The sequence below is a fragment of the Microtus ochrogaster genome, chromosome 16, assembly GCF_000317375.1.
Source record: "Microtus ochrogaster isolate Prairie Vole_2 chromosome 16, MicOch1.0, whole genome shotgun sequence".
NCBI lineage: Eukaryota > Metazoa > Chordata > Mammalia > Rodentia > Cricetidae > Microtus > Microtus ochrogaster.
Genome location: NC_022018.1, coordinates 29,931,718 through 29,940,082, shown reverse-complemented (window position 1 = coordinate 29,940,082; position 8,365 = coordinate 29,931,718). Strand labels below are relative to the sequence as shown.

The window sequence follows — 8,365 nt, the reverse complement described above, 5'->3', positions numbered from 1 at the left end:
AAATTAATCTCATATATTGTATTTTTAACATTTAAAAGAACTTTTAAAACATATTCATATTATTCTTCCATTCCTCCAAGTATTTCCAGATCCTCTCCTCCTCACTACTCATCAAACTTCAAGCTTCTCAATAAACAAAACCAAATATAAGAACAAGACATCCAAAAAAACCCTCAAGAAAACAAAATAATAAAATGCACATCCAAAAAGAAAAAAACATCAAACTTTGTGCAATACACACACACACACACACACACACACACACACACACACACACACACCTGTGGAATCCAATCAAATGTTGCTCAACTACTCCTGAATGTGAGGTCCTGCAGGGGTTGATAAACCTAGTGTCTCTCTATTGGAGAACACTGATTTCCCTCTCCCAGCAATTAGAAGGGACAGTACAGTCACTAACTTTTACACCAGCTTAGGTTTCCGTTCATTCACTCATTGTATATGTATATGATAAAACAAGACCTATCAAATCAAAGTTAGAAAAGACAAATAAACAGAAGGAAAGAACCTAAAAGACAGCACAAGAACCAGGGGCCCACTCACGAACATAAAGCACACAGAGAACCTGGTGCAGACCCCTGCAGACCCTGTGTTTGCTGCTCGAGTTCTTATGACCTTTGCTCATGTGGATTTAGCTGTTTTCTTGATGTCTTCTATCTCAATGGCTCTAATGCTCTTTTCACATCCTCTTCTGTAGGGTATCCTGAGCTCTGAGGTGGAGGGATTTGATGGAGACATCCCATTCAGGGTTGTGTGTTCCAAGGTCTCTCACTCTCTCTGTAGTATCTGGCTGTGGGTCTCTGTATTTGTTCTCATCTGCTGCAGGAGGAAGCTTCTCTGAAGATGGCACAACAAGACTCTGATTTATGACAATATTACAATGTCATTAGAAGTCATTTTATCACTACATTTCCCCCTTTTCAGACCTAAATTATTTGGTTTTACCCTAGGCTCCTGGGCTATTTAGTCTCAGGTTCTTGGTTAACCAAGCAGTGTCAAGCACGGGTTTTATCTTGTGGCATTGGTTACTGCCCCAACATTTATGCTACCAGTGTCCTAGCATATATTTCAGGCAGTACGCCATTGTAGATAAAGGGTTTGTGGCTGGGTTGGTGTGTATGTTTCTCTTTTGACAGCATGCAGAGTACCTTCCTGTAGTAAAGATGCTGGGACATAGGGATGAAGCTCCTTTACATCTCCAAGTTCAGTTAGTATTGTCAGTGAGGTGTTTAGCAATGCAGCCTTGCTGCCAGTTTGTGGGCAGCAAAAGCCTGGAAACAGCCTTGATTGTTTAGGGATTCTATGGACCCTTTTGACCAAGAACCTCTTTTTTCAATGTTTTTGTCTGCTGTGACACATGTAATGTACAACTTAGTTTTCCTGATCCTGGATTCCACATTCAATAGAAAGAAAATAAATTTTGGTTTCCTCAAAAGCTGTCATTTAATTTCTGGAAGAAGCATTTTCAGCTTCTAGTATGTGTCAACTGCGCCTATATGTATGGAGACACCATCAGGCAGGGCACAGAGTAGGAGCCGTAGCCTTGAACTCATCTCCTATGTCAACCCAATGATGCTTTCTTTTCAAGAACAAAATAATGATTAGCATTATATATTTCTTTACATCATTTTCCATCTGGGACAGGTAGAGTCTCGTAGGAACTACAATGGAATGTAAATGGAATGTCTGCCTTTGTGTACACATAAGCATTAGAAATGTCACTGAAGTTTTATGATGAGTAAATATTGGTTTTGGAATAAGGCCAGGAAAGTATTCATTTCATGTCCCATATGACATTTAGTGTGAAGGAATGAAAGAATAAGTTACATGATTGGGCATCTCTTGGGTGTATTCCCAAGAGTGGAATGGCTGGCTCCTGAGGTAGGTTGACTCCCAGTTTCCTGAGAAACTGCCACACTGATTTCCAAAGTGGTTGCACAAGTTTGCAATCCCACCATCAATGGATGAGTGTTCCCCTTACTCCACATCTTCTCCAGCATAGGCGATCATTGGTGTTTTTGATTTTAGCCATTCTGACAGATATACGATGATGGTATCTCACAGTTGTTTTGATTTGCATGTCCCTGATTGCTAAGGAGGTTAAACATGACCTTAAGTGTCTTTTGGCCATTTGAACTTCTTCTGTTGAGAAGTCTCTGTTCAGTTCAATACCCCATTTTTAAATTGGTTTAATTAGAGTTTTAATGTCTAGTTTCTTGAGTTCTTTATATATTTTGGAGTTCAGACCTTTGTCTGATGCGGGGTTGGTGAAGATCTTCTCCTATTCAGTAGGTTGCCTTTTTGTCTTAATGACAGTGTCTTTTGCATTACAGAAGCTTTTCAGTTTCAGGAGGTCCCATTTATTCATCGTTGCTCTTACTGTCTGTGCTGCTGGGGTTATACATAGGAAGTGGTCTCCTGTGCCCATGTGTTGCAGACTACTTCCCACTTTCTCTTTTATCAGATTCAGTGTGGTCAGATTTATCTTGAGGTCTTTAAACCATTTGGACTTGAGTTTTGTGCATAAAACTGGCCTAATTCCATAGCCACTCTGGTGAATATCTTGCATATCACCAAAGAACCTTCATCTGGTGATGGATGGAGATAGAGACAGAGATCCACATTGGAGCACTGGACTGAGCTCCCAAGGTCCAGATGAAGAACAGAAGGAGGGAGAACATTAGTAAGGAAGTCAGGACCGCGAGGAGTGTGTCCACCCATGGAGACGGTGTGACTGATCTAATGGGAGCTCACCAAAGCGAGGTGGACTGGAACTGATGGAGCATGTGATCAAACCGGACTCTCTGAATGTGGCTGACAATGAGGGTTGACTGAGAAGCCAATGATAATGGCACTGGGTTTTGATTCTACTGCATGCACTGGCTTTGTGGGAGCCTAGTCTGTTTGGATGCTCACCTTCCTAGACCTAGACAGGGCAGGGCACCTTGACTTCTCTTAGGACTGGAGAAGGAGGGGGAGAGGGAAGAGGGGGAGTGAAAGGGAAATGGGAGGAGGTGGAAGTTTTTAATAAATAAATAAAAATTTAAAAAGAATAAGTTACAACAAAGACCTTCACTACAACGAGGAAAGGTAGAACAAAGGATTCTCAACTTGTTCTAGTCCATGTTTGAGACTTGCACATGAATCCCCTGTGTTGAGCATCATTCATTCTAATCCAATCTAGAAATGGATTTAATAAAGGAAAGCCAGTGACTTGATCTATGTGTCAGAAGTTGGTCCATGCCAGGCCATAGCTTGGCACAAGGAACTCTAAACTTGTCTTGGTCCATGTTTGGAATTTACTTAGAAAGCAGAATTGCTAGAGCTAAGAATCATTTATTCTACTCCTGTTTAAAATGGGATTTAGAAAGGGACTTGGTCTGTCATTCAGAAGTTGCTCCCTGCCAGACCACAACTTTGCACTTTGGGAAGATGAAAAACAGGAGTTGAGGGGAGCCCCGTACACAGAAAGGTAATTAGCTGTTCATTTTCCCACTTCACATCCTTCTCTAAAATAATTAATCCCTAATTATGCTTGAAATTACTTTTGAACAAAGCAGATGTAGTAATTGTGGAAAGAGGGAAACTGTACTTCAGGGACTGGGGCTCTGTAGAGACCTTCTTTTCCCCTGACACTGTAACAACATGAAACTTGAAGTCTGCAATACCTGATGGGAGCCAAGACCCATAAATCCTGAAGTACAAATAAGACCTGGAAAGTGTCACCTTCCCAGAGCTGCTCCAGATCCTGTCTGCACCACAGAGGTCCAGGTGAGTACATGGAGGTAAGATCTTCCATCCCCTCTGCTGTGCCATGGAGAGTTTCATTAAAGCAGAAGACTCTCTCTGACTAATCCAGGGAGCAGGTGATCCTCAGGACCTCCACTTTCCTTTTGACCCTGGCTCCAGAGAAATCAAAGGAGACTAGTTCCTGGAGATACAGAGATGGAACAGAAATGCTGAGGCATTGCTATCCATCCTCAGGCTGGAGTATCATGACAGAGCTCTGGCTGGGTTTTTGATTAAGGTTTCTTTCTTTTTTGTATTTTTTTTCTTATTTTAGGAATCAATAATATATAGAAGATTTTCAGAGGTCCGTCAAACCCTGGAGACGATCATGACACACTCCTGTCACGTCGAGACTAGAGAGACTGAGGCAAGGTACTTGCTGTTCAGGGCAAGCCTGGTTTACATAGAGCGACTCTGTCTCAAAAATAGCAAGACAAAAGAAAAACAAATTTTTTTGTTTTAACTACCATGTTTCCCAGTCTTGTGACTTATTCAGTATCCCTAGTGTTTATAAGATTGGTTCTTGTCACTTTTAGTACATTTCCACTTTTCAAATATTGACACTTGTTTTCCTTTACAATAACATTATAACTCCTAATTTATAGAAGGTTTTCCTTCTGTATCCATCCTTAGTCTCTGTAGTCTATCACATAATATTAAACAAACTTATATCAGCTACAATCTTTGTATTCCTGCTGGGTGTGGAGAAACATAAACCAGTAAACCATATTAAGAATTCTTGCTACAAAGGATTAAGGCTGTGAACTAGAACAAATCGAAATAGCTCATTTTAGGTTTATTCTTCTGCTAAGCAGCAAGGACAAACAATCTGTTTTGCTTTTGCTTCCTTGTTTTTAGAAAACCAGGAAAGATGGATGTAACCTACATCAGGTTATTGGGGTTTATTACAAGGGATCATCCATATAGCTAAACATAAGTCCATCCTGTCTTTTAAATTAATTTCCTATAGCATAGGCCAATATATATAATATATATAATTAATTATAATATAATATAATGTGGAGGATGAGTCATCTCTCTCTCCTGGGACAGTGCATTCCAGTAGAAGGAATACCTTATTAGGAGATCAGAATCTGTTCTGAAATGTGATTGAAACTTTCGGGGAAAAAAGAGAAGACCAGAAAACTAGGAATTTCCAGGAAATCAAACACCAAATAAACAGAAAAATGTTAATATTTTTCATCAGAATTTAGGGTGAATATTGAAGGATTATTACAGATTCCAACCTCTGAATAGACACATAATTTTATTGTAAATATGTTACTAAATGCTGATGTGTTTGGTATTAATGTCTGGAGCATATTTTATTATGTGCAGATATTTGGGGTGTTATTGTGATTTCCAGATGTACCAATAATACAGGCAACAATTACCCCTCTGTCAGAGGAACAATTGAAAAACAATACCTGACATTTCTAGAGCCATGAGGCAACATAAAGCTAAACCTGGGAACACGGCTCAGTTTATTCAGGACACAGGTAACATCATCAAGACATAAGCATTTAAAACAATCCTGTGAGTTTCACAGGAAGAAGAGCAGTGTGAACAGAGGCAGTACCTACTGTACTGTGCATAGCCAATACTGAGGAGTCATAAGTTGATAACTGCATTCATCTCACCGCAGCACCTTCATTAAGCCCTTTCTTCCATCCCCCTCATCTTCTCCCTTGGTGGAGAGCTGATCCCTGCTCCCTGAGATGCCCTGATGACACTCACTGGAGTCACAAATGCCCTGAATCTCCACTGGAGTCACAGTTCTCTGCTACCCCCTCTCCTAGGAAGAACTACAGGGTTCAGCTAGACACACTCCTTAGCTGCTACCAGGTGGATCCTTGAATTTTTCAGCATATCTTTTTATGACTCAGCCTTAACTGTCAGGCCCTACTTGGAAAGGTTTTACAGTTTGATTTGACATTGAGAATTATCTTAAAAATGACCAGTAAATATTTATATGGAATGAAATTAGAAATAGAAGTTATAAAGCTTCGACATCAAAGGCAAATCTAGAAACTGTTATGTTAGTCAAGATAAGTTAGATAAAAAAGGAGTATCAGACAAAGGAGGAAGCAGTGTGGAGGGTAAAGTTAGCAGATCTGAGAAAAGTTAGAGGTGCTGACCCAGCAGGTTTTCCCAGTGTCTGTGTGATGTGGGGAAGCAGACAGGGTCAGCATGAGCCTCAGATTTTGGGAATTGAGTGGGGAAATATGAACGAGAATGAGAAACAGAGGAAGAAATCTTGGTTGGAGAATCTTGGAGTTCAATTCAGCTATGCTGACAGTTAACTAGGATTATCCATGCACGCAGACAGAAACACACACACACACACACGACTTCAACAAGTCAGTTTTGCTAGTGTAGAGCTCAAAAATAAAAATCTTCTTTAAAACTTGACATTTTGAATAGCAGTTACCAAACTCACCTGCCAGAGCACACACAATATCCCAGAGTCCACAGTGTGGAAGAAGGAGGTATTTCAAGGATTTAAATCTGACTTGTTGATTCTTGCATCCTAGAAAATGCTATTGTGTAAAATGTGTTTTCAGGTCCACTTGTAACATTATTGATGCTTCCTTGAAAAGTGTTTGCATCCTCGGCACAAATTCTTCTATGTGGAAAGAAAGAAATGGTTTTGAATTTTATTATGGAAGTGATTTTCCTCTTCATGACTGTGTTTGGCACTCTGGGGAATATTTCTGTTTCTGTGAATAATATGATCAGTTGGTGGAGAGGCCCTGAGAAGAAACCCATACATATTATTCTCATCCACTTGGCTTTTACAAATATCATGATCCTTTTTGCAAAGGGATGGACAAAGACATTGGCAGCTTTTGGTTTGAGAAAATTCCCAGGTGACACAGGATGTAAGGTTTTCATTTACCTGCAGAGGGTTTCCCGTGGGGTCTCCATCTGCACCAGCGGTCTCCTCACTGTGGTCCAGGCCATCATCATCAGTCCCAGAGCATCTGGGTGGAGGAGGCTCAGGCCACAGTCTGCATGGCACATCCTTCCATTCTTTTCATTCTTTTGGATACTCAATGCTTTAATAAGTATGAACTTAATCCATTCTGTCACAAGTGTAAGCCTGAATATATCACAGTTTATGAGTGAAGATGGCTACTGCTATTTTATGCAAGAAAGTCAGAAAACAAAATGGATTGTTCTCCCTCTCATGGTCTTGAGAGATGCTGTGTTTCAGGGAGCCATGGGAATGGCCAGTGGCTACATGGTACTTCTTCTCCACAAGCACCACCAGCATGTCCTCCACCTCCAGAACTCCAAGCTTCTCTACAGAACTCCCCATGAGCTGAGAGCTGCTCAGAGTGTCCTCCTTCTGATGCTCTGTTTTGTTTTCTTCTATTGGACTGACTGTGCTTTTTCTCTAATTTTGAGTATCTCTTTAAGGAACAATTCCTTGATGGCAAATGTACAAAAGTTTCTGGCCCTTGGCTATGCAACTTTTAGCCCCTTTGTGTTGATTCACAGGGATGGACTCCTGCCTGAGTGTTGGCATGCTCTGTGGGAGAAATTGAGAAAGTATCTCTAATTTTTCTGTTCAATAAGTGTGAAAGAACTCTCAGTTCTGTAATGCTGTGGGCAACACAAAATCTCACCCTGCAGTTTAAACATGTGTTTATTTTCAGACAATCTTTCTGGAGACTCAAGCCTAGAGTGGAGAGAGAGGGAGACTATAGCAAATTATAGTCATATAGAAATGTCATTCTGTTTATTGCCACACTTGGCAGGGTCTCTATTCTTTAAACTTTTTCATATTTGTATTCATTCCTGTGTATGAATAGTTTGCCTGAATTATGTTTGTATAGCGTGTATGTGTCTGGTGCCTTTGGAGAGTGAAAAAGGCCATCAAATGCCCTGTTACTACTGGAGTATGACGTATGGTTCTGATCTAAAGTATGGGTACCAGGGACTGAACCAGGATCCTCAGCAAAACCAGCTAGTGCTCTTAACTGAACCATCCCTCAGGAACTGAAAAAAAAATGGCTTTAATTAGGATTTGTAAAATTGGTTTACTACTAGCATGACTGGAAACATGAAGATAAAGTTGACAAATTTTATCAGAATTCATAATGACTTAATCCTATCATTTCAAGGAATTCCATATTTTGTTCCTGATGTTGTGATTGCTAAATGTTAGTCCCACAAGTCTATTTGGGGATTCTTCAAAGTGTCTGTAAGATTCCACCCACATAAAAGACTTTACAGAATTGTGAAAGGCTGACATGTGCTGTGCAGTCAGTCACTAGATGATCAATGCTCAGTCACTGCACTTAAATGCCCTGAAACGTCTCACTGGTCTTATACCTGGGAGCATTCTCTGCAGGAATAAACATTGCATGTGTAATAAAAAAAATTATTACTCAACATAGAAACATGGGGTAATATAGATCAAGGTAAAAAGTGAGAACTCTTTTTATTTTTATTTTTTTTATTTTTTGGTTTTTCGAGACAGGGTTTCTCTGTGGTTTTGGAGCCTGTCCTGGAACTAGCTCTTGTAGACCAGGTTGGTCTCGAACTCACA

At 40.2% G+C, this 8,365-nt stretch overlaps 1 protein-coding gene across 1 annotated transcript; it reads left to right on the top strand.

Moving 5' to 3' along the window:
• The first annotated feature begins 6,414 nt into the window (after window positions 1-6,414).
• LOC101995153 (vomeronasal type-1 receptor 4-like) lies at window positions 6,415-7,372 on the top strand. Its single transcript, XM_013349100.2, has one exon. It carries the CDS (start codon window positions 6,452-6,454, stop codon window positions 7,370-7,372), a length of 921 nt encoding a protein of 306 aa, XP_013204554.1. The 5' UTR covers window positions 6,415-6,451.
• Window positions 7,373-8,365: the final 993 nt, after the last annotated feature.